Genomic DNA, 27,690 nt, shown 5'->3' on the forward strand with positions numbered 1-27,690 from the left:
CCTTTGGACTGTGAGATACGGTTATCAGGTCGACTGATGGGAGGCCCCAGCAATCTACTATCAGTTGAAGTGTCTTGGTCAACAACCCCCACTCTCCTGGGTCCAGACTCTCCCTGCTTATAAAGTCTGCTCCGATGTTGTCTTTTCCTGCGATGTGAGAGGCTTGGATCACCTGTAGATGTCCTTTTTCCCACTCCAAAAGGAGGTCTGTCTCTTGTGACACATACTGGCTCTTGGTTTCTCCCTAGCGGTTGATGTAGGCTACCGTCGTTACGTTGTCCTACATCACATGGACTGCTTGACCCTGAAGTCTGGCATGTTTACAGTTCAGCCACAATCTGACTGCTTGGGCTTCTAAGCGATTTATGTTCCAGAGGGCCTGTTCTTCCGTCCAACGTCCCTGGGCTCCTGATAGTGAGCTCCCCAGCCCCGAAGACTCATATCAGTTGTGAGAACCAGCCAATTCAGTGAGGACAGGAACATGCCCCTGCTTATATGAACTTCCTGCAACTACCACTGGAGGCAAGAACAGATTTCCATTGGTAAGCGGAGACAAACCACATAATCTTGATAGCAGAGAGTGTTGAAATGGATGCAAGTGTGCCCTCACCCAGACACTATTTCCGGGGTTGCAGCCATCAAACTGAGGACTTGGAGATAGCTCCACACCATTGTGCATACCAGGTTCACCAACTGACGCACCTGGTACATCAACTTCTGTATCTGTGTGGTTGGAAGAAAATCCTTGCCCCACCTGGTGTCAAAATCGGACTCCCAGATATTCCAAGGACTGGGAAGGTTTGAGGCTGCTCTTGGCCAGGTTTACTACCCAACCAAGTTCCCGTACTAAGGAGGTCACCTTGTTGATTGCCAGGAGGCTCTCTTCCACGGACTTGGCCTGGATCAGCATATCCTTCTTACAGGACTTCCAGTACCCATTTGTCCGAAGTGATCTCGATCCACCGTTGGTAAAAGAGAGACAGACGACCCCCTATCTCCTTGTCCCGAAGGTGGGTCATTAAATTTCATTGGGGGGTTCAGGACAAACCTAACCCGAACCTGCCCCTCTTGAGCAGCCAAATATGAAAGGACTGAGACCTCCCAAGGGGTAGAGACCTCTGAAATGTCAATATTTGGTAGGGGTGAAAACGCTGAGAACCCCTGGAACGACCCCTCACTGGCAAGGGGCACTGTAACTGCTTCCTCATCTTCCTGTAGCCGGGGAACTGGAGATTCATCCCATTTACTGGCCAGCTTTTCCAACTCGCTCCCAAATAGGAGTGATCCTTTAAAGGGCATCTTTCTAAGATTAGCTTTGGAGGTTGTCAGCTGACCAATTCTGCAGCCATAGCTGTCGTCTGGCTGCCACCACCGAGGCCACTCCTCTGGCCAAAATATGGATTAAATCAGAGACAGCGTCTGCTAAAAAAGGCGGCAGCGGGTTCCATAACCGCTCTAGAATTCACCCATGAGTCATCTACCTCCTGAGAGAGAAGTAGACATAAACAAGCCACCAGAGTGCATCAAGAAGCAATCTATAAGGTCATTGCTACTGCAACAAAGGCTTAAGGATAGACTCAATCTGTCTACCATGTGCATCATTTAAGGCCGTTCCTTCCTCTACTGGGATAGTTGTTTGCTTAGAGACAGCACAGACCAGGGTGTCTACTTTAGGGAATTGCAAACGTTCTCTCACCACCAGGTCCAGAGCTTCCAACGCTCAGCCCCTTTTAAAACTTGCTTTTGAGGCATCCCGTACCAGATCAATCAACTCCTGGATGGCATCCATCACTGGAAAGTAGCTAGAAGCTTTCTGCAGGGAGATCAGAATGGGATTCTTCTTTGGTTCAGTCATAGAATCTGCCCCAGGAACTCCCAGCATCTTCAGGGTTTGGGAAACCAGGACCGACAATTCATCTCTGTGAAAGAGCCAAAACATGGTCAGATAAGGTTCCAACCCAAGGGGAATTTCCCCATCTTCCAAGAAATCTGGGTCTTCTTTGTCTGTGCCATTGGGGCCCTACCAGGGATACCCTTGGTAAGGCAATGCATGTCTCGGGGTCTGCTGATAGGAATGGAGAAGGAGGGGGTCACTGGCTGAGGTGCTGTCTGGACAGGGGCCAGAGAGGCAGCAGACTTCACCTGTACGAAGGCTTGTAGCCCCTGGAAAAACTCCACCCAAGAGATGACAGCTGGATTCATGCCTAGTCCAGGAAGTACTGGGGTAGGCTCAGCTGAATTTCCCTCTCCCACAGATGACCCAATCAAGGATGTACTCAGGCCCGGCATACTGCCAGTTAAGACTATGACCAACCCATCATCTGAATGGGAAGAGCCTGGTTTAGTAAAGTCCAAGGATGCCAACTCACCTTGGGCTTCCTCATAGTGCTGACATAAGTTGGAGTCCAGGTCAGGCTGTGAAGCCCTAATATGACAAGCAATGCAGAGAGCAAGGCGCTTAGGTTTCTCAGTTGCTGGCGCTATTGGCGGGTGGTGGCCGAGCGTTCAATCGACTCGTGCTTAAAGATTAATGCGCACAATTTGAGTATCTAAGCACAGCGAGGCGCACGAACAGTCTGTGCTCAGCCTTCCTGTGTGGCTTGCTTTCGAAGTTGTATGTGCAGGGACGCGCCCGATGTTAAGTGCACAGTATGTGCACAGAGCAGATGCACCGTGCACACTGACTTCCTATGAAGGGCAATACGGCACTCACAAGAAATGCACGCAAGATGGCGCCACCGTGGCCTTCCACTCAATGTGCCGACCAAGCCTATAGTGGGGCCTAGCCCACTGGGGGCTGCTCAACCCGCTTGGAAGTCCAATTCCCCTTACCCCAATGGGAGCGAGAAAACATTGGTACGGCATGCTGAGTGTTGCATTCGTGCCTACTCTACGCCCTCGCTCCACCCTCTCTACCTCTGTGGCGACTCCCTCTGGGCCTGAATGACAGCTTGCGGCTACAGCAGCTCCCTGCTGCGTTTCTCTGGCATCCCCGGGCTGGCTTGACGCTACCAATCTGCCATGTTCCTGATGACGTAAGGGTGCACGCGCTCCAGACTTGTATATTCAAGGGCGCGAACCTCGGGGGCGTCCCCCGTAATGATGTCATCCATTTTCACTTTAAAAGGTCTTTGTTTGCTAACCTCTAACAAGTTAGCAAGGACTCGAATCTTACTTCTTGGTTACGATTCACCAAGCTGCTCTGCTTTTCTACTTACCAGGAGTACCCACTCCATGGGGGCTCCACTCTCTCTTCTTGATTTCAGATTGCCAAGACGGATTCCGATACTCGCTCCTCGAGGGCCTACATCCCTGAATACTCAGAAGACTCCTCATTGCCTGGAAGCAATCGCAGATGTGAACACAGTGAGTTCTATTGTAGATAGGAATCGGTACTCACTCCACGAGGGCCTACATTCCTATATCTCTGAAGACTCCCTTCTGTCCAAGACGTTATCGCAGGTACGGAGATCGAGAGTTATATTGGCAAGATTGCAGATAGGAACTGGTACTTGCTCCACGAGGGCCCAAGTTCCTAGAATCCTTTACAGACTCTCTTCTATTCTAGAAGCCATTTCATATACAGCTATTGTGAGTTCTTATTACAGACTGTTTATAGGAACCAGTGCTCGCCTACGGCTCCTGTTCCTGAATATACTGAAGACTCTCTGTGGCATAGAGACCACTGCAGACATCTACTATTGTGAGAGTGTACCATCTTGTATCCAGTATACCCTGTCTACTCACTACTTCTAGTCTCTCTTTACAGCTCAGCGACCCAGAGATTACATTCTAGTATCAGAAGGACTGACACATCGTCTCACTACTGCCACCTCTGGTGGTTCAACTGCCAGACTAATAAAGATCTATCTGTGTGTTGTCTATATTCCAGCCTAGCCGGTGGTCCTTCTCAGGATCTCCTCCTGGGGGCGCTGTCATCTGCCCTCGGCTCAGGGATTCACCAATTCCACTACGAGTAGTATCCTTCAGATCGCCACTCTGTGGGAGCCAACCCACTACAGGCCATTAGCTCCGCCTACAGAGTATTATAAATTGCTAGCTCCTCCCCTTGGAGGAGCAGCATTGAACACCGAGCATGGACACCAGGGAGAATCCCATCAAAAATCCCTCTGTCTCTGAATTGAAGGTTGTTTTTTAATTTTTAATTTACCTGGGCTCAGCACTTACCGACTGAGTACAGACAGTCTCCGGCTGCGGGGGGGAAAGGGCTTTGGCCATCATCACCATGCTCGGCTTCCTGTACCCGCTGCCTTTCAGCTGCCTAAGCTGCAAAGTCCACACCGGGAACCGGCTACTGGACCAAGGGACCTCCCGAGGGATCTCAGAAATCACCTTGGATTTCTCAATGGGGGAGGGATCTTTAGGTATCACTGCAGGAGAGCAGGGCTCAATTTTCTCCAATTTAAATTGTAGAATTTCTCCTTCCAAAAAAGTAAGGCAATCCTCATAGGGAGAGGTACATCCATCATCTGCTGGAGACAGTGAATACTGGAGAGCTGAGGTCACTGCAGGGGCACATGTACTATGATGTCAGCTTTGCAGCCTGACTAAGTCTTCATCTGCTGGCAGGGGAGCATAACCTATTGGTCCTGAATCCATCTGGCTAGATGCTTGAAATTACAATATAGAAAACCTCCCATACCAAAACAGTACTGTCAGCACATAAAACAATAACAACCCTACCTATGAAAAGCACACTGCAAATATTTCAGAGACCTAAAACAGCAATACACCTATTAGGAAAAACAAGCCAAGCTGCTATAGATCCCTACACACAAAAACTCCACACAACTGGAATAAGTCACCTTGGTCACAAATTCAGAATATAGACAGACAGTCACCAAATACAGAATAAACAGACCATAAAGCATAAATAGAAGACAAAAGTATAAACACAGACAAAAACTGAACTGAAAACTGCAAACAAAACTATGTATACAATCATGGAAAAACAAACATTACCACTCCTCATAAAACATCAAGCAATAAAATCAAGAAATTAAAACAATCATAATGGTAGAACCATACTACTAAAAATAATAAATATTTTTAAAAAGGTGACAAATAGAATAACATCCAATAATTAAAAACTAATATAAATTTGTACAAATTTCCCAAACACCAATACAATATTTCAAAACAGCAGACAAACACCTATTTTGTTTAAATCCACAACTCTCCATACTGGGGAGATTTTAATTTTCAGTCACTCTGAGACTGTCGTAGATTAGTGAGGTGGGGAGGGGGAAAGGGATGGTGCCGCACAAATGTTCTTTCACCCCCATATGCTCTCTTTGCCTTTTGTGAAAAGGACCCAGCCGCTGCTCCCCTTTGAAGGCAGAGGCATGGTTGCTGTACCAGCTCCTTTCTTGGGCCTTAGCCTTTGCTGTTCTAATGAGGCCTCAAAGGCCTACTGCTTTCTTCAGGCCTCCTGGGGCCTATGTCTTCTTCTCCTTCTGGTGCAATTGGGCTTCCTTTCCACCTGAGCAAGTCCACAACACACTTTTCTTTCTGCCCACTGAAGGAGGAGGCCCAATCACCACAATCTTGCCACCAAGAAGAATTCATTCTGGAATGTTCCATTTCTAGATCTGAGCATTGCTGGTGAAAACACTTGGTGATGCCCCAAACCTTTGGTACTATCTAGACATCCACCTAGTACTTTCACCGCCCCTGGGATGGGAAGGAGTGAGACTTGAGGGGTCAAAAGACCATTGGGGGAATCAAGAGGGAGGGGATAAGGAGACAGCTGAAGACAGAGGACCACCAGAGTAGAAAGAGGGGCCCCTTCAATCTTCCTCTCAGTCCTTCTCTCCAAAGACAGTGTACAAATGAGATACAATGAAAAAGTTCCTCCCTTCTCCAGTTCCATTCCCTTTTTATCTACAAATTAAACACTAGCTATCAGTACAAACTCAAATCTATTTTAAGATATTAACACTAATATTCAAAATCATTCATTCCAATAACACCTGTATGATAGGAGTGACACTACAACCATATAGCCTCAGCAAACACTAAGATCCCAAAATAAAGGACTACTGCCTGTACCCACAATACAGAGCACAAATATGTTGCAAATAAGCAATCACAGGTTCTCCATAGCAAGCCCAAAACTCTGGAATTCACTACCAGAGATGTTACATTTGATACCAGATAGAAAGAGATGTAAAAGGAAGCTAAAAATATGGCTATTCAAAAACACAAATAACCTAACTTAAAAACAACAGAAAGTAAAGAACCATAGTAATAAGAATGACAAAAGATATGAATGCAAGAATGAAGAATATATCTAATAAATACACAAGAACTCTGCATAACATACTCTGTAATATTAATTGATGTATGTACTTCACACCTATGTTCTAGATACTTAGTTAATGTAGAATGAACATTTAGTTTAATGCCTGCTTATGAATACGACCCAATAAGCCACCTTTAATTGCTGACTCTGTAAACCGTTGTGATCTTTACATGGAACGATAGTATATAAAATGTCTAAATAAATAAATAAATAACTGGAAACACACAGAAGATCCATTCCTTATTCCAATCCTCACACTTCAGTGGTCAATAATTATTAATGGACCTGCTCACCAGAAACTTGTCCAAACCTTTTTTTTTTTTTTAAACCTAGCTATGCTAGAAGACTTGGCTACATTATCTGGTAACAGTTTAAACACGTTTAAGGCATTGTCTGAAACCTGCTACCCTTACTTTTATGTGATGTCTCCAACTGTTTATTTAACACTTCACTATCAACTTTTTCCACATCACCCATGATTTTATAAAGCTCTCTCGTATCCCCTCTGTCTCCTCTTCTCCAAACTAAACAGACCTAACCTCTTCAGCCTTTCTTCATGAGGGAAGCGCTCTATCCCCTTCCTCGTGGGGCGCTCACAGATTGGGGAAGAGAAGCAGCCTGCTGGTTCTCAGTCCCGGGCTTCCCTCGAACCAAAATCGAGAGACCCGGCCACCTACAGGCCGGCTAGGAGACAACACCAAGCGAAGTTATCACTCCCGCCACCGTTCAAGCTCCCGAAGGCGATACGGGCTCCCTCGTCACGCGCCAGGCGCCGACCTATCGGATCGCGACGTTCAGCACTCTGCCCTCGCCCCCTGGAGAACCTAACCAATCAAACGCCGGCATTCTGCACACCGCGCGCCACTCCCAGGACCTGGCGTACGCTCGGCCGCGGCTTTTCGGAGGTTCTGCGCATGCTCCGTGCGGCTGCCGGCATACTGTACGTGCGTGCGCTGGGAATGGGCGCCCGAGTGAGCCGCGCGCTGCGGAACTTTAACTTGGAGAACCGGGCGCACCGGGAGGTCGGGCTGCAGAAACCGGCATTAGCTCCGCGCCACCCTTCCAGTGTCCCGCTGAGTGAGTATGCACCTGTCTTCCCCTTCTGATATTGCAGTAGCGGCGCAGGGAGGTCAGGGCGTGATTTGCCCGTCCTTGAAGAGCTCTAGGTCCCGCGCCTCAGAGGGCATAGATTGTCTTACGTAATAAGAGGTCCTGCTTGCACCCAGTCGATGGAAGGTGGTGTTAAGAGCAGGCCTGCTACTTTCCATATCACTTTCCCTTGCTGCATTGTGCTACATGTAGTGCTGATTTCAAATCCGGGGGCACGCTGTAGGCTATAAGGCCAAAAAAGCGGGACTTGTTTCCCTATAGAAACTGGGCCCTTTAGTTGCTCTGGAACATACCATAAAAATCTGACGGCAGAAATAGACCGTATGGCCTAGCTTGTCTGCCGATCCACACCAACTGGAAAGCTCTACAAACTGCACCACTCTCAGAGATCCAATGCTTTCTTGAATGCAGATACTGTCCTTTTGTCCACCACTTCCATTGAGAAGCTGTTCCATGCATCTGCCACCCTCTCTGAAAAGAAATATTTGTTTATATTGCTCCTGAGTCTACCCCCTTTCACCCTGATCCCATGACCCGTTCTGAAAGTCCCCTTTCCATTGAAATGACCTGCCGCTTGTGCCATGATATTTTGGAGGTATCTAAATGTCTCTATCATATCTCCCCTATCTCGTTTTCCCAAATCCTCTAAGGTATATATATTTAATTCTGTCCCCATGTACTTTATAATGAAGATCACTGACCATTTTAGTAGCCACCCTCTGGACCAGTGGTTCTCAACCTTTTTCCCATCGTGACACACCTGACAGGCCATGCTCACATGTGTGACACACTGCTCATTACAATTTACGGTGGAAATAAAAAGTAAAGGTCCGGTAATTATTTTTATTGTTTAAAATGACACGAGGAAAAGATACATATTCTGTCTGAACAGAAATTGCATAAATAGTAAACATCCCACACCAAAACAGCACCAATTTCCAGTACTTAAACTGTAACCAGCTTACCTAAGAAAAGGCAACACTGAAAATATTACACCAGGCCTTAAGACACCAATACATCTCCTATTAGGAAAACGGACTAAGTCAGGCTGCTATAGAGCCCTACACAGAAACTACACGCCAGCAGAAAACCTCACCTGAATCACATGTGCTGACCCTCACCTAACAAAGAATAAAGAGACCAAAACGCATAACTAGAAGCATGCAGAAAAAACTGAATCGGAAACTGCAACAAACCAGAGTCTCTGTATGCAGTGTAATAAAGGAAAAAAGAAACATCACCCATCCTTATAAAACAAATCAAGAAATATAAAATCAGTAGCAGTAAAACCATACTAACAAAAAGAACAGATTATTTTGAAATAGCTGATGAGTGAATATCCAATAATTAAAAACTCATAAAAAATTTCTAGATACCAATAAAATATTTCAAAATAGCAGACACAAAGACCCAGTAATGAAAAATAAGGATACAAAAATGTTTTTGCTCTGCATACCTGGAAACGTTTGATATCCAGGTGTCCTGAGATTGTTTTGAATTAGCAGGAGGAGGGGTGGTTTGCTTGGAACTTTCTCCTCTCAGTCACATACCAGCGCTCTCTCACACTGGCTCTCAATTACATACCTATACACACATGCTCAGTCACTCACATATACACGTGCTTTTTCTCTCACTTATATAGGCTCTTAATTACGCATTTACACACATGCTGTCTATCTTTTCACGCTTACACACACAGGCTTTCAATCACACACATACATGCTGTCTTTTTCTCTCACACACAGTCTCTCATTCACATGCTTACAAACATGCTCTCTCGTTTACACACAGGCTCTCAATCACATACTCACATGCTCCCTCACCTAAACCATCTCTCAATCACACACAGACACACATGCTCTCTCTCTTACTTATACACACAGGCTCTTAATCATGCATACACATGATCTCTCTCACACGCAAAGGATCTCAATCATACACACATACTCTTTCACACAAACAGGTTTTCAATCACAAACTTACACATACAGGTTCCCAATCGTAAACTTACATTCATGCTCTCTCTCTCACAGGCAGGCTTTCAATCACAGACATACTCTCTTTCACATATACAGGCTCTCACTCACACACTCAGGATCTCAAACACACATGCTTGCTTGCTCATTCACTCTCTCTCCTTCCTTCCCTCCCTCTCCAGAACTAGCGGCAGCAGCAGCCTCCTCCCAACCCTAACCTTCATTTTCAGCCCTCGCGCAGAGAAAGGAGTCCCATTGGCCGCAGGATTGACGTTCTTCTTCATTTTCCTCCGAGCCGCGCTGCATATTCTTCAGACCGCGCCTCTCTTCTGTTCTTCGGGCCGATTCTGACCACACTAGCATGGTCTCTTCTTCCCGCGCACGCACCCGATGCTCACCACTTCCTCTTCCGGGCCGTGGGGGAGGGGGCGAAGAAGAGACCATGCCGGTGCCGCTGACTCCAGCTGTCCTGCCGCTTTCCGCCCGGGTTGACAGCATTTTAAGCCCGGGCGGAGGAGGACTGGGGAGCAGCTGGGTCAGCGGAGGACCGGAAAGTGTGGCGACACACCTGCATGTTCTTGGCAACACACTGGTTGAGAACCACTGCTCTGGACTGACTCCATCTGGATTATATGGTTTGGAAGATGCTGCCTCTAGAACTGTACACAGTATTTCAAATGAGAACTCACCAGGGCAATATCACCTCCTTTTTTTTTTTTTTTTTTTTCCTGCAGACCATTCCACTCTCTATGCACCCAAGCATCTTTTTGGCTTTTGCCATTTCCTTATCTTCCAGTCTTTGCCATCATGAGATCATCAGATATGATCATCCTCAGATTTAATTCTTATTTTGGGCAAATAATTATTACATCCCCTATGCTGTACTGCTGCATTGGGGTTTTTTTTACTCCTGGGGGAGTTCTGTGCAAAACATTTTAAAATTCTGCGTACAAAAACTTAAAATTCTGCAAAGTTTATATTGGTCAAAATAACACAATTTACATGACAGTCTTTAAGTAATCCAAAACATATAGAGGAGAGGGAAAACCAATTGCAAGTTTTAACTTATTAACAGGCCGATACAGTAAGGGCGCGTAAGAAAAAGTGCGGCAGTGCCAGGCGCCTGCTCGTTTGCCGCGTGCACAGTTCAGATCATATACCGCTCGATACAGTATTTAAATTAGACGCAAATGCAAGCCGCGTCCATGAAGCGCAATCCATTTTACTGTATAGAGCGCTATACAGCGCCTATACAGTATCCTGGGTGCGCTGGTACCTGTCATTTCAAATGTCATGTGAAATGACAGGTACCATTTGAAGTGGATGGTTCTCCTATGCTCTGGCATCGGGGATTGCCAGTCCTCTCTCCCCCCCCTCCCACAACAAGGCGCAGGGCTTTTCTTATTTGAGGGGATTTTTTTGATTGTGGTGTGTTAATTCCTTTTCTACCTTCTAACTTCTCTTCTTGGCAAGCAGGGAGCTGCCCCAGGCGCCATCGCTCCACCCAGGCAGTGAAGGTGGCTCTCTTCTGTACTGACCTGGTCACTTGGGAATTTTCCACCATTGCTTTGGCAATTTAACCACTAATGCTGATGTTGCTCAAGCGGATATGAGAAGCGCCACTGCATTCAACAGCAGATTAGTTTTTTCAATTGTATTGAAGCAGTGAAATGTTGGACAAAACTTTGTCTGCTCAAGTGATTGCAGTCATGTAATTGGTCTCTTACATTTTACATATATACAAAAATAAGAAAAATTAAATGGTATAAAAATAAAATATAAATAAGAGAAGTTAAAAAAATATAGAAGTTGGATGTTTATATGACTGATTTGAAAAAGGTGATGCTTTTTTGAGCTTTTGACAGCCATAGCACCTGTTTTTTCCGAGGTCTTTTCCTCCTTTCTTTAAAATTTATTGCAATTATTAGGTGAGGTTTATGTTTTGCGTGCTAATCTAGTATATATATATCCCTCCAAATGATATAGCATAGGTGTTTTGCTCTCTTCGTTTGTATGACATGGTTCTTATTTTTCAGATGTTTCTTTTGCTTCCAGAACATCCAGAAGTACTGGAGAAGATTTATAAAAAAGACGACCACCTTCTCTCATTACTGAAAGAGGTTTATGTTGATTCGATGGATCTGCCCGTGGAGGTAAGCACTTGCTGCCTTAGTGCACCATGAAGAGCAGGTGAACGAGCACAGCTGCTGTTCAGCTTCACAATGTCAGCAGATCTGACATCACTGCTATTAATCAAGTTGACTTAGAGAATAGCCACTGCTATTACTGGCATCAGTAGCATGAGATCTATTTAATGTTTGGGTACTTGCCAGGTACTTGTAGCCTGGATTGGCCACTGTTGGAAACAGGATGCTGGGCCTGATGGACCCTTGGTCTGACCCAGTATGGCATGTTCTTATTGATTTTATAAAAGTTTAGTGCTTGCTTCTGGAAGCCACTCCTGTATTGTATGAAGTTTTTCATTTTCTTTGCTTGTTCCCGTTATCTGGCTGCTGTTAATCCGTTTTTTCTTAAAGAACAATTTAGGCAGTCTTCTCACAATTAAAGAACGTTATTATCGAGAGGAGTAAAGGAAAAGAAACTCAGAAAAGTACATTTAAAACAGTGCACAATCATTTTTCTGAGGTACTGGAATCAGATCTCTACCAGCTGCCTGTAAAGTAGCAGAGAAAAGATGCCAGTCGTTTTATTTCCTCTTTTACTACTATTTTATATCTTTCTTTGCTATCCACCCATTACATCCTGAATGCATTTTATGGTAATCGTAGCTCTCTATGCATGCTGACATTATACAGTCTTGAGCGCATGCCTGCCCCAGTGCTGGGTTCTTGCACGCCACCTGACACATGGGCAAGAGTATGGCCTTCTAGAGTTTTCCACCATGCTCACATTCCCCTCTTTGAAACCTCGCGTGTAACGCTGTCAAGAGGTTTCATCATGAACTCTTGTCACTATACATATCCCAGGCGAGAAGCCCCTGTCTTGGGTTCGGCCGGGCAGATAGGATCAGTGCCGTAGTCCCTATCTCCAACCTGTTACCCGTCTCTTCCTGGGAGCCAGAAAGCTCAGAATAGTCAGCTGCTTCTTGCTGAAGCAAATCAGCACATCATTCTGATGCTTGGGTGAAATTTGCTTGAAAAGAGGTGACTTTAGTACACATTCATTGTCTTAGAGAACAAATGCAAGGAAGACAAATTCCTAACAATAAAAGGAAAAAAGTAGTCAAAAATCCTAAAATGCCTTGAAGTCCTCCTAAATTTCTGAACCAATCAGTAAAAGTGTACCACTAACTCCAAGAGGAAGTATCAATTCCTCCTTTAAAAAAAATTACATGTAACTTAGCCAAAGAAACAATTTATTTCATAGCATTTCTCACAGTTTCTGAATGAATAATTACAACAGTACAGCATTCACTACATAATGTACATAATCCTCCTTCTTTAGCAAAAATGTATTCAAGTCCTTGTCTATTGTATTTGGAAACTATGACCAATTTACAGTTGCAGGGCCTGTACTGCTTTATTCAGTTCACGAATCATTACGTGTAGCAAAGATTGCAATCGCTGTATGGCCATGCCAAGTTCAGCTGTCACTGCAGGAGCTTGAAATATTGGAATCCAAGAAGTCCATGATAGTGAGTCCAATGAAACTTTAGTCAGGGGTTATGTAGGATTTATATATTCAAGGGACCTCTCAATCACTTCATCCTCAGGTATAGCTGCAGGAACACTCCTAGGCATGCAACTTTGGTGATGGGATGCTGTCTATAAGGGCACAATCTTGGAAAAATAATTAAAAGTAACTAAAATACAGAAATAATAACTTTTAGGTAAGAATTTGAATACCTGACCTTGGCACAACCAGTAATGTAATTGGGTAAAATTATTAACAAATATAACATTGGCAGAGAAATTAACAAAATGGGGCCCATATACAAAAAGGGCTAAGAAAAATCCTGGCACTCCCTTAGATACTCTGTCTATATATGGGGAATTATCATTGTTCAGTTTGCAAACTGTGTAAGTAGCATTAAAGTGAGAATCAAAATAGTAACATCCGCATGTCAGTATTTAACTAGGTACCAGTAATAGTCCATGGACTAAAGATTCTAGATAGCTTCTGTGACAAAGGGTGAGATGATTTCAAGCTATGAGGTCACTTTTTTCTATAAGGTATCACACAACATTCAAAAAAGCAACACAACATATAACATGTATGTCAGTGGACTGATGGACACACAAATTCACAAGTGACACAAAAATAAATACTAACAAACACAGAACATTAAACAAGTAGCAAACATTTAAGCTAAAAAAAAGGGATAGGCTTAAAAAAGAATTTGGATTCAAAGAAAAAGTCAGAATTAAAACATCTGTTAAAAATGAAAGAAGGAGACCAAGATGGCCGCCGTCTAGTGAGCACGTATAGACGCTCTCTCCATGGATTCAAGTTTTTCCTACTTTATTCATTACAAATGCCGCATACTAAAAGAAAAGCAAGAGTAAGAGAAGTCGCGACTTCTTCTCCGATACTTGATACACGCCAGCAACGGATAAATGCGCTCTTTGCGTCGCCTCTGCCGATATCACCGGATAGAAGAGCTGCTGGGGAGTTCGGCGGTGAAAAAAACACCAATCTCCTTGGCCGAAGAAACATCTTTAAGTCCCGGTGTGCCGTCGACCCCATTGCCACCTTCTATGCCATCTGATTAAATACCAAAATCTGATGCCCCGAGAAGGGATGCCATTTTGACTTCACCTTTGGAGAGTCTGTTTTTTAGACTCCAAGGGCCCTCCGGGAGTGTTACAAATGTCCCCAGTAGAGATTGACAATGGAAACCCCACAGAAGAAGGTACGATTGACTTTACAACTTCCATTAGCTAGACTTCCGGTCATTATCATAGATTCTATCTGGAATGCTCTGACATCGATGGAAAAAGCCATTTGTTCATTAACTGAAGTTTTGAAAGAAGCTAGTTCTAAGTCCTTAACCATGGGATCTCAAATTGCATCTATTGATTCCCATTTGTGGGACTTTGATACAAGATTATCTCATTCCGAAGATGTTCAGAGTAACTTGGTTCGATCGGACTGTGTTTATTCAAGGAAATTAGAGAATTTGGAAAACTCGCTAAGAAAGCTGAATCTACAGGTTTTGAATTTCCCCTATTTAAAATTGATTTCCCCTAAGGATTTATTCAGGAACTACCTTATGCGTATTCTCAAACTCCCTAATGAAGCAATTCCTGTTATAATGAAGATATATCATCTCCTCCCATCTAAAGATGGAAATTCAGGAAATCAAGCACAAGATACTTCTTTGCATATATCTGATATTTTGGAACTTTCTCAGGATACAGACATCCTGACAAGAGGAACATTATTTGTTACCTTTGCATTTATATCAGAAAGGGACTCCGCACTGAGGTTCCATTTTCAAAATCAGTCACAGCTTTTCCACAGTCCGAAAGTTTGGATCTTTCCTGACATTACGAGGAGCACTCAGGAACGAAGGAAGAAATTCCCATCAATGAAACCAGAAGTTGTTTCTCGAGGTGCAAGTTTTAGTTTCAGATACCCGGGCAAGTGTTTACTTAAATTTCAGAATGTCAAATATGTTTTTTGAACCCTCTCAGCTATGTATATTTCTAGACTCACACTCCAAAGATTTCAGTTTCATTGAACTGAATGGGAAAGAGAATAAACTTTGCATCCGACATCTTTCCTGTGGGGAGAGGTGGAGGTGTATTTCACCTTCTCCCCTCTCTTTGGAACATCTGCAAACGCCGGACTGGACTATGGCTCGGGAATACCAGCATCAATGAAGGATTAATAGTTTCAAGGACAAACGTGGATATCAGTGCTGTCTACTAGTTATTAACATTTGTGGCTCTAGTCTGTGTAAAATAAATACCCTGTTGTGCTTGCAATTTAGATGATTGAACAGTATTTTCAACCCTCTCCTGGGCTAACCTGTCATTCTAATGTGCCTTCATAAAGCTCCTCTCTTGGTCTCTCCTGTAAGGCCTCTAGGGGGCACTGCCACAAGTTGTGGTGTGATTATAAAACCCCTCTTGTTCCATTTCCTGAGGTGATGATGTATAGATGAGAGGACGTAATCAGAATCAGTAAATACTGTTAAATTGTGACTTATATGTTTGCTGCAAACATGACTAGAACAGCTGCGAGTTTTGCATATTGAGCAGACGTTCCTGTTGAGCAAACAAATGCTACTTCCTCTTCATCTGAGAATAGAACAGCAGCAAAGGCTGTAATACCATTTTTACAAGACCCATCCATAAACCACGTGTGTGAATCTTGTATCTCAGAAGTAAAAATTTGGATATCTTTGGGCAAGGGCAAAACTGTTATTACACATACATGGGGTACTCAATCTGTGGACTGACCTAATGCTGCCTGGAGCATCGTTATGTGAGGATCTTTATTCTGCAAAACTACAACTGTGACACCTGATCTCAGCAACAGGGCTGCGTACTTCCCTATAAGAGCATTGGTAAAGGTAAGCTGAGGATTTTGGAACAATGCCTTAACATCCGGTGCATGAGAATAGAATTTTTTAGTGCCTCAGCACATGTTTAAATTGCACTGTAAATAAGAGGGAGGACACCACATGTCTCTGTCTCGACATTCACAATCACCAAAACCACCTGCATCTGCACTCCTCCCTTCACCAACACCTCCTGTTCCCTTCTTTTGATTCTCAATTTTAGGATCATTTACTTGCATGGCATAAAATTTAGACTTCAATTTCCTGAGATCAGTTTCAGGTTTCATCTGATCTTGTTCATATTTCTGGCAGAAATGCAAAATATGCATCATCATTTTTGGCCATGGCTCAACTTCTAAACTCACAATTCCTTCCAACCCTTTCTGTACTATGGCAGGGAAAGTTGACTTTAATATCTGATAAAATAATGGTAGTTGACTATCTTAATTAAATTTAGTATCTGTTTCCCGCAAACAAGCATCCTGGAATTTGGTTAAGAAATCCTCTTATCTTCTTCTTAACAGGGTCCCATCGACTGGCTGTGAGAGCAGCAAAGTATTTCTGGGTGGGAAACATACTCCTAAGGGCTTCCCAAATGAATGGATTGAACTCATTTCCATCGTAAGCTGAATTTACACTAGTAACAGCATGAAAGCCTGCTTTAGCAAACACTTTATCTAAGTCTACTCCGGGTAACTTCCCCAAAAATTGCTTTAATGTTCCCCAACCCTGTGTCAACTTTTCAAATTCACAAACTCACAGGTTGCCACCCTTGTGAATGGGGGGTAATTTTTCTAAAATAGAATGCATATCTGCAAAAATCCAGGGCATATACTTGTGTGCATAGCCTGTTTGAGTTAAAGGAAATAGATGTTCTTCCTATCCCTGATGCTTATACTTTTCCCAGACTCGTAACCCTTCTTTTATATATTTTATAATTCCATCTTGGATCTCCAGCTTTACCAGTAATACACTGGCAGGCTGCGTTCGTGTGTACATGCTCGAAAGAACCCTCCCGGGGGTATGGAATAATCTGTGGTATCCCTTCCGTCCATCCAGCTAAGTTATCAATCCACAAATACACATAGTCATGAGACCCCTCTCCTTCTGCCACTATCTCCCTTGGGGGCTGTCTAGACATAATAGGGGAGAGCCCTCCTCGAATTGTATGCCTGCTGTCTTCCTGTAAACGTGTCTGCGATTGTGTCACACTCTTATCCACTCTGTCAGAATGCTGCTTCTCTAAAGCATGCTGCACTTGATTTAAATGCACTTCAATATCGTGCAGGGACTGGTCCAAAAATTCCTTATCTGGTATAGCTCTTTCGTTTTTCATAGAGGAAATAAGGGATTCATCTTTATATGACCCTTCCCGAGAGGAATCCTCCTCATCATCACTGATTAGTCTGCAACTTATCTTTTAAATCAGCTGCAACACAGACTAAATCTGCCTCAGTTTGTCCCTTGAGATATATTCTCCCTGCCTTAGGTTTCACCTTCTTTGATGTCAAATCTGGGTATAGCCTAGACAGTTTATCCATTAAAGCCGAAGTATTAACTGCAGTAGATGACCCTTTTGTAGAGTCTGACAGACTCTGCTGCGATGGCAAGTGGTCATAACCAATGGCACAGATATTCTTGGTCTGATTTGTATTTTGTGCACCCTTAATAGTAAAGTCTGTGCCGCATGTCACCGCCAACGTTAACGTTTCGCCTAATGCTTCCTCAGGGCGGGTTGTTCCTCTCTCGGCCTTTGAATGTTCGGGCTGAGCCGCTTTTGGCGGTGACATGCGGCACAGACTTGTTGAAAAAAAGAAAAAACTGCAACAAGTTTAAGATAAATGCTTTCTTTCATGATGTCGGGCAGGTTTCAGTTGTAAATATTTTCTGAAACAGGATAAAGATCATACAAGAGACTAAATGCTCAGTACAATCTATATGGGTAGAAATCCCATGTGTGTTGGGTAAGAGTATAATGATAGGAGTATACTACCGTCCACCTGGACAAAATGGTCAGACAGATGATGAAATGCTAAGAAGTAACGGTGGTGGGGCCACTTGGCACAGTGATCATAAATAATAACTGGAAGGGGGACAATAAGTAAATCTGCAGCTCTAACACTAAATTTTAAAAAGGGAATGAGAAAAATAGTTAGAAAAAAACTGAAAGGTGCAGCTGCAAAGGTTAAGTGTTCAACAGGCATGGACATTGTTTAAAAATACAATCCTAGAGGCGCAGTCCATATGTATTCCGCGCATTAAGAAAGGTGGAAGGAAGGCAAAACGATTACCATCATGGTTAAAAGGTGAGGTGAAAGAGGCTATTTTAGCCAAAAAAAACATCCTTCAAAAATTGGAAGAAGGATCCATCTGAAGAAAATAGGATAAAACATAAGCATTGTCAAGCTAAGTGTAAAACATTGATAAGACAGGCGAAGAGAGAATTTGAAATGGCCATAGAGGCAAAAACTCATAAAAACTTTTTTAAATATATCCAAAGCAAGAAACCTGTGATGGAGTCGGTTGGACCATTAGATGACAGAGGGGTTAAAGGGGCTCTTAGAGAAGATAAGGCCATTGCAGAAAGACTAAATGAATTCTTTGCCTCCGTGTTTACTAATGAAGATATTGGGGAGATACCAGTTCTGGAGATGGTATTCAGGGGTGATGAGTCAGACGAACTGAACGAAATCACTGTGAACCTGGAAGATGTAGTAGGCCAGATTGACAAACTAAAGAGTAGCAAATCACCTGGACCGGATGGTATGCATCCTAGGGTTCTGAAGGAATTCAAAAATGAAATTTCTGATCTATTAGTTAAAATTTGTAACCTATCATTAAAATCATCCATTGTACCTGAAGACTGGAGGGTGGCCAATGTAACCCCAATATTTAAAAAAGGCTCCAGGGGCGATCCCTATAGACCAGTGAGCCTGACTTCAGTGCCGGGAAAAATAGTGGAAACTATTCTCAAGAACAAAATTGTAAAGCATAGAGAAAGATATATGATTTAATGGAACATAGTCAACATGGATTTACCCAAGGGAAGTCTTGCCTAACAAATCTGCTTCATTTTTTTGAAGGGGTTAATAACATGTGGATAAAGGTGAACCGGTAGATGTAGTTTATTTGGATTTTCAGAAGGCGTTTGACAAAGTCCCTCATGAGAGGCTTCTACGAAAACTAAAAAGTCATAGGATAGGAGGCGATGTCCTTTCGTGGATTACAAACTGGTTAAAAGACAGGAAACAGAGAGTAGGATTAAATGGTCAATTTTCTCAGTGGAAATGGGTAAACAGTGGAGTGCCTCAGGGATCTGTACTTGGACCGGTGCTTTTCAATATATATATAAATGATCTGGAAAGGAATACCACGAGTGAGGTTATCAAATTTGCAGATGATACAAAATTATTCAGAATAGTTAAATCACAAGCAGACTGTGATACATTGTAGGAGGACCTTGCAAGACTTGAAGATTGGGCATCCAAATGGCAGATGAAATTTAATGTGGACAAGTGCAAGGTTTTGCATATAGAGAAAAATAACCCTTGCTGTAGTTACACGATGTTAGGTTCCATATTAGGAGCTACCACCCAGGAAAAAGATCTAGGCATCATAGTGGATAATACTTTAAAATCGTCAGCTCAGTGTGCTGCAGCAGTCAAAAAAGCGAATAGAATGTTAGGAATTATTAAGAAGGGAATGGTTAATAGAACGGAAAATGTCATAATGCCTCTATATCGCTCCATGGTGAGACCATACCTTGAATACTGTGTACAATTCTGGTCGCCGCATCTCAAAAAAGATATAGTTGCGATGGAGAAGGTACAGAGAAGGGCAACCAAAATGATAAAGGGGATGGAACAGCTTCCCTATGACGAAAGGCTGAAGAGGTTAGGGCTGTTCAGCTTGGAGAAGAGACGGCTGAGGGGGGATATGATAGAAGTCTTTAAGATCATGAGAGGTCTTGAACGAGTAGATGTGACTCGGTTATTTTCACTTTCGAATAATAGAAGGACTAGGGGGCATTCCATGAAGTTAGCAAGTAGCACATTTAAGACTAATCGGAGAAAATTCTTTTTCACTCAACGCACAATAAAGCTCTGGAATTTGTTGCCAGAGGATGTGGTTAGTGCAGTTAGTGTAGCTGGGTTCAAAAAAGGTTTGGATAAGTTCTTGGAAGAGAAGTCCATTAATGGCTATTAATCAATTTTACTTAGGGAATAGCCACTGCTATTAATTGCATCAGTAGCATGGGATCTTCTTAGTGTTTGGGTAATTGCCAGGTTCTTGTGGCCTGGTTTTGGCCTCTGTTGGAAACAGGATGCTGGGCTTGATGGGACCCTTGGTCTGACCCAGCATGGCAATTTCTTATGTTCTTATGAGGATGTTGGGGAGATACCCGTTCCGTTCAAGGATGATGATTCAGATGAACCAAACCATGGTGAACATGGAAGATGTGGTAGGCCAGATTGACAAACTGAAGAGTAGTAAAACACCTGGACCGGATGGTATACACGCCAGAGTTCTGAAATTTAATTTCAGACCTATTTCAATTAATTTGTAACCTATCATTAAAATCACCCATTGTACCTGAAGACTGGAAGATGGCCAGTGTAACCCTTTATTTAAAAAGGGATCCAGGGGTGATCTGGGAAACTATAGACTGGTGAGCCTGACTTCAGTGCTGGGAAAAATCATGGAAACTAAATAAAATTACAAAACATTTAGATAGACATGGTTTAATGGGACACAGCATGGATTTACCCAAGGGAAGTCTTGCCTCACAAATCTACATTTTTTTTTTTTTTTTGAAGGGGTGAATAAACGTGGACAAAGGTGAACTGGTAGATGGTGTTCGACCAAAGTCCTGCATGAGAGACTTCTAAGAAAGCTAAAAAGTTTTAGGATAGGAGGCAATGTCCTTTTGTGGATTACAAGCTGGTTAAAAGAGAGGAAACAGAGAGTAGGATTAAATGGTCAGTTTTCACAGTGGAGTGCCGCAGGGCTCTATACTTGGACCAGTGCTTTTTAATATATTTATAAATGATCTGGAAAGGGTATGACGAGTGAGGTCATCAAATTTGTGGATGACACAAAATTATGCAGAGTAGTTTAAAACCTTGTGAGACTGGAAGATTGGGCTTCCAAATGGCAGATGAAATTTAATGTGGACAAGTGCAAAGTGATGCATATAGGGAAAAATAACCTTTGCTGTAGTTACACAATGTTAGGCTCTGTCTTAGGAGTTACCACCCAGGAAAGAGATCTAGACGTCATAGTAGATAAGACATTGAAATCGGCTCAGTTTGCTGTGGCGATCAAAAAACAAACAGAATGTTATGAATTATTAGGAAGGGAATGGCAAATAAAGTGATGGATGTCATAATGGTAAGGGGTATGGAACGGCTGTCCTTTGAGTTAAGGTAAGGAAGTTAGGGCTGTTCAGTTTGGAGAAGAGATGACTGAGGCAGGATATGATAGAGGTCTTTAAAATCATGTAAGGACTTGAACAGATTAATGTAAATCGGTTATTTACTCTCTCAGATAATAGAAGGACCAGGGGGGCACTCCATGAAGTTAGCATGTAGCTCATTTAAAACAAATCGAAGAAAAGTTTTCACTCAGCGCATAGTTAAGCTCTGGAATTCATTGCCAGAGGATGTGGTTACAGCAATTAGTGTAACTGGGTTTGAAAAAGGTTTGGATAAGTTCCTAGAGGATAAATCCATAAACTATGATGATAATTAATAAGCAATAGTAGGTTGAGATTTATTTAATGTTTGGGTACTTGCCATGTACTTGTGACTTGGATTGGCCACTGTAGGAAACAGGATGCTGTGCTTGATGGATACTTGGTCTGACCCAGAATGGCATATCTTATTTTCTTATGTTATGTAATGCGTGCATACATTTTCAGAAGTAATATATAGAAGGTTTCACTAACGTTTGTGTATAAAATGTAATAGTGTAGTTTCCATAACCATGGACTGGCTTTGTAAGGTCCCTTTTCTCATACGGGGGTGGAGAACAATAGCGCTGCTGGTGGGGAGCATGTCAGATCAAGACACCAAAAAGCACGGTTATTCCCAAGGACTTTGTATTTTACTTGCAAATCCAAAGCCTGATCAGACTTCACAAAATGCACATTTTTCCTGACAGTCCATCCAACAGTAATCCCTGGAGGGCATCGAGGTAAAGCAGTCTTTTTGTGGCAAGAACTAAAACTTTTCCCCAAGCTTTCCCGACACAAGAGGTCAGTTCAGTAGGTGAAACAGCAGACTGTCCAGGTGGCAGTCTTAGATTGGCACTTCGTTCCCAGATCAGTATAACAGCAGGTTAATGCAATTTCTTTACATTCAAGTGGAAGGTATCCCAAGGATCCCTGGAATAAGATTTTGGAATAAGAGTTGCTTACCGCTGCCAACTTTGCAGGCAAGATGCCACCTGTTTAAACCTGAAGCAAACTATATTGGAATTGATTTGTTCAGTCTCTCTCTGCTGAGACCAGCTTTCCATAATTTTAGCACCCCAGGCAGCTCCTCGCCAATCTAGAGGTAAAGCCCTGTTCTCTAGAAATCTTCATGCCCACCCCCGACCGGCACATACTGTTGAGACAGAAGTGGAGATGATTATCACTTTCTCATTATACCAGATCTGAAGGTGTCCCTGAGGATCCAGGTGGCCAAGCCCTGCTGGTTTGTTTTTTTTTGTTTGTTTTTTTAATTCTCCCTGGCTAAGGATTTATTTCCTTGGCTTTTTCTCATGAGAGTCTCACAGCATTTCAAGGGCCAGACAGCAGCAAGGAAAGGCGCCCCAGTGAGAGCTTGTTAATTTCTTTTGGGGTGGCAGTCTCCTCTTGCTTTCTGTAGAATCTGAAATAGCCTCTGCTGGGCTACAACTCCATGAACCTTCTTTTGCAACTTAAGGGATTTTCCCCTTATCTGTATCCTCTCTCTCCGCGCCCCCCCCCCCCCCCCCCCCCCCAATCGCTGGGCCACACAAGGGCTTTCTCTGGAAGCCTCTAATTATGGATCCTCACTGGCCACTAGATGTTGCTGTTGCATGATGACTGGGACTTCCACAGCATCCCCAGCCCTGGCTAAACCAGAGGGCAGAAGACAGTTCAGGGAATTGAACCCACGTCCTGTGCATGGCAGTTTGCCACTGAGATCGTGTCCGTCCCCCCCGCCAGCGTGCATCTTTTGTTATATGCAGCCTCTGAAATAAGGGGGCAGAGGAACTGTTTCGCCAGCTGGATAGCAAGAAGAGCCAAACTTGATGGACACCTTTTGAAATCCAAAATCAAGCACTTACACTTGCGCATCATTGCTGTGATTTGAAAACCCATGGGAAAAAAATCAGCAATTGTATTTGTTGCAGGAGCTCATTAAGATCCTGCAAATTTAAGAGCTCATTCCATTTCAGTCTTGTTTGGTGCGTCACGGAGCTTATGCTACTAGCAACTGGAAAAGACAAAATGCTTCTTGTTTAAAAAAAAAAAAAAATGGCCATGTTTTGGTAACTATTTCAAAAGTGGTTTCAGAAAATAGGGATCATTTTGTGCATGGTAGAAGTATGAGACAGGAGGATTGTGATGAACCGAGGTGGGTGTGGGTGGGGATTATAAATAATATTTATTTATTTATTTATTTATTTAAAATCTTTTCTATACCGTCGCTGAGATATATACCATCGCAACGGTTTACATATAGGCACATAAAAAAGGTAAGTGAATGTGTTCTATAGTACATTCTAACAGGTGCCAAAAGGTGCGGTTACAATATATCATAAAAGGGGCATAATAGTTGGGTAGAGTAAGTTTTGTCTAGGTGTACCATCGGTACTGTACATCAGTAATATTTGTTTATGAGCTTTAATAAAGTAATGTCATGTATGTTATGAGACTTGCTGTGTGCTTGTGCTTTTTTGCATGTTCTTGTATGTTCTCTATTCTCCGGTCTCTTTTAGAAAAGGCTTGTTTAAAGAGCCATGTTTTAAAGTTTTTCTTAAAGGTTTTGAGATCGCTTTGTAGTCTGATCTCAGGAGGCATTGTGTTCCATAATATGGGGCCTGCTAATAGATAATATAAAGAGCAAATGTTTTGGGCAGGAAAAATATGCATCATGTTTAGAGTAAATGTAAGTATAGATGGAAGGATAACCAGTTCAGCAATTTTGTAGTCTGGCCACAAGCTTTTTATTTTTATTTTTTTTAAACTTCTGTTTCATTAGTGTATGTTGATCTGTAGGTGAGTTTTTATGTGTTATTTTATTTTAAAGAAATATTGTAAACCGGTGTGAAGGTATTTACCAACATCGGTATAGAAAAATTAAGAAATAATTGGCTGATGCCTTTCTTCATGATATTCAAAGACTTTTTGTGCAGGTAAGCTTATGAAGTTGCTCGCACAAAAACCAAGACTGCATACATTTTGTGTGCACAAACTGTATGCAGATTTAAAAAGGCATCGGAGCCATTTTGGAGGTGGGGCTAAACTTTAGCCGGTGCATGCACAGATTTAGCACGCTCCGGCCACAGTTATGGTTGGAAAAATAGAATTCCTCATGTTATCCGGGTAAAATACTGTGCATAATTTTACCCGGGTATATTCAGCGGCAGATTTGTTCAGATAAAGTTATGTGTGCATAACTTTCACTCAGATAACTTGCTTGCTCACCAGTTCTCTAATTGTGATCGCAGACAGGCCGATGCAATAAGATGCGTGTTAAAATGGGCACTCGTAGCGAGCTTCCATTTTCCTTGCGTGCGCACAGCCGCATCCCTTGGGCACTCGATGCAATATGTAAATAAGGGACTGTGTGTAAAAAAAAAAAAAAGATGCGCTAGGGAAGAATTGTGCGTCCCTAGCATGCAAATGCATCGGGTGTGCATCCGCTTATCCTGCTTCAGGCCGATTTTTGCCCCTTGTTACTCTGCGTGTATATTTTGCATGCAACACTTTTTTTTTATTACATCAAGCCATTCCATTATACCTTTATCTTTAAACATTACAGCTAGTAGATTTAAACGTCGCAACAATACTAAGTTGGAGGAACCACAGAGGGCAGTATTCATTTCTCATGTGCCCTTGACTCGTGGATTGACAATGGCAGTTCCAGGGCTGGAGTTAAATTTGCCGCATTAAAAAGTGTGCGTTGGGTGCCCAGTGATGTATTTATTTATTTATTTTTTGCATCGAGGGGTAATATCTAATAACCTCATCTACATGGAATGTACATGTGATGAGCGCTATCGGCTACGCATTTGTTTGGGCGCACTTTATTGCATCAGCCCCCTTGAATTTTGTTTCTATTTTAGGATAGCCTTTGTCTTTCAGTTCTTATGACTTTTAAATGTTCTTTATGATTTTATGACTCATGCCATTTTGTATTTTTGAAGTTTTGTATCGTTTTATTATTTAATTTGAATTTGTCTTTGTTCATTTGTAGATGCTATATAGATTATACTTCTTTGCTGTAACTCACTTTGAGCGATTTTCAATAGGGCGGGATATAAATCCAATAAAATAAATGCACTGAAAAGGATTTGATGCCGTTTTGAACAGTAAATGATATTGTTTTCTCCTCCTCCTAGGTGAAGAACCAAAGCATCTTGGATAAGCAAATGGAGTCCAGGCTCCCAAAAGTGACCTTCAAGCTTGCCTCCTTGCAAGCTTTGGATCCTCCCAGCATCCCCAAGGGCAAACTTTCGGTCATCGAGGCACTGACTGCTCTGAGCAACCACAAGCGCTCGCCGACAGAATGGACCGCAGAGAAAATAGCGGAGGAATACAGCCTGGACCTGAAGGACACTAGGTCTCTGTTAGAATTCTTCATCCCATTTGAAGTGAAAATCATTCCCCCAGAAGACACAAAGCAGATAAAATCCACATGAGGAGAGGCAAGCCCCACCACCTGAGTGACATTGTGCTGGCGTTTTTTTTATTTTCCTCTTGTGTTTTTGTATTTATGAATTGCCACGGGCCTTTTTTGTAAAAATAGCATTTTGTTTGGTGTAATTCTGAAGCTGGCAATCACACTCTGCAGTTGGCATGTTGAGGCGATCCAGGACGCATCTGACACGAGCCGACTGAAAACAAGGAGAATATAAACATAATCCTTGGATCTGTGGAAAGTTGCAGTATATATGCAAAACATTATTTTGGAAGAAGAAAAAAACCACATCAGTTATTGATAATTATAAGATACCTATTCCGGTTTCACCACTAGAGGTCTCATATTACATTTTAAGGTCTTTAAAAGCAAGCAATTAAAACACAAGCTCAGTCTCCATTTGTGTGTATTTAATTTTGGAGTACTTTGTTTCATATTCATTCTCCCTTTCTAAGGAGACAATGTGTGTGTGTGTGTGTTAAGGGGAGGTTAACTTTTAAGGGCAATGGGCATAGAAAGTCTAACAAAACAAATTCATTGGTTTCCATGCTGCTTATTGTAGAGAAGAAGTAGGTTTTGCCCCCACTAAAGATGAATATCCTGAGTATTCATAAAATACCGCTGGGGTGTGCTCTATTATGTCCTCCTTCCAAAGATGCTGAATCATTAGGGTTCAAAAAATGTGAGGCTTAATGGGATGGGGAAGAGAGAACCTTTTATCAGATTTTTCTCCACTGGCAGCCACTCTCTCTCTTTACATTTCTGTTTCCCTGCAGTGGGTACTGTGCAGATAGATGAGTGTGAAAAGCAGTCGCTATAAGTTGCAGTACCTTGTACTAGCAGAGGTGTTGAAAGCAGTGAGGATGTGCCCTTTTTTTAATTGAAGTTTATCTTTCATTGATTCTTGCTTTTGAACAAATATTTTTGTTTGCCTGCACCATTGTTTTATTGGTTCATGGATGTGAAAGATGCTTTAGGAAACAGTTTGCCAACCAGAAGATTTCTCAGTGAAAGGATGACAGCATCTCTTGTTGATTTTGTAGAGACAAGGTAGAAGAGAGAGTATAGATCCTCATGTTCAAGATCTCCAGCCGGCGCACACTCTAGATTTGAACTCAAGCCATGAGATATGTACACCAACAACAGTAACAGGCCTGAACATACAGAAAGTAAAAAAGCAAGTAAAGAAGGAAAAAAAAAGGGACAGATAATGAAATAAAGAGGAGCACACAGAGTATAGACAAAGCAGATCAAGATCCATATCTACTTGCCTGAATAGAAGTATCTGAAGTAAGAGTGTTCACATGTTGCTGAGAGATAGTTGACTGTTTGTATCTCTTGTTTGTTACATTACAGTAAAGCAGGTAAAGTTAAAACAATAGTAGCTTTAAGCAAGATTGGTGCTTATCTGATTTATTTATATGTAAAGTCCTAAGTGTTCTGGAGCACTATAGTCTGACAGTCTGGAAAGTAAAGTTAGCCAAGTAAATTTACCCTGCTAACTTGGGAGGCATATTAAAAAATGCAGCCATAGTTGGCTATCTTAAGAACATAAGAAATTGCCATGCTGGGTCATTCCAAGGGTCCATGAAGCCCAGCATCCTGTTTCCAACAGAGGCCGAACCTGGCAAGTACCCAAACACCAAGAAGATCCCATGCTACTGATGCCAGTAATAGCAGAGACCATTCCCTAAGTCAACTTGATTAATAGCAGTTAATGGACTTCTCCTCCAAGAAGTTATCCAAACCTTTTTTGAACCCAGCTACACTAACTGCACTAACCACATCCTCTGGCAACAAATTCCAGAGCTTAATTGTGAGTTGTGAAAAAAAATTTTCTTTGATTAGTCTTAA

At 42.5% G+C, this 27,690-nt stretch overlaps 1 protein-coding gene across 1 annotated transcript; it reads left to right on the forward strand.

Moving 5' to 3' along the window:
* Window positions 1–7,197: 7,197 nt before the first annotated feature.
* Window positions 7,198–27,186, forward strand: NDUFAF4 (NADH:ubiquinone oxidoreductase complex assembly factor 4). The gene is made up of 3 exons (XM_029595395.1): window positions 7,198–7,402; window positions 11,467–11,564; window positions 25,538–27,186. Exons 1-3 carry the CDS (start codon window positions 7,240–7,242, stop codon window positions 25,835–25,837), a joined length of 561 nt encoding a protein of 186 aa, XP_029451255.1. The 5' UTR covers window positions 7,198–7,239; the 3' UTR covers window positions 25,838–27,186.
* Window positions 27,187–27,690: the final 504 nt, after the last annotated feature.

Source organism: Rhinatrema bivittatum, chromosome 3 (genome assembly GCF_901001135.1).
Source record: "Rhinatrema bivittatum chromosome 3, aRhiBiv1.1, whole genome shotgun sequence".
NCBI classification, from domain to species: Eukaryota; Metazoa; Chordata; class Amphibia; order Gymnophiona; family Rhinatrematidae; genus Rhinatrema; species Rhinatrema bivittatum.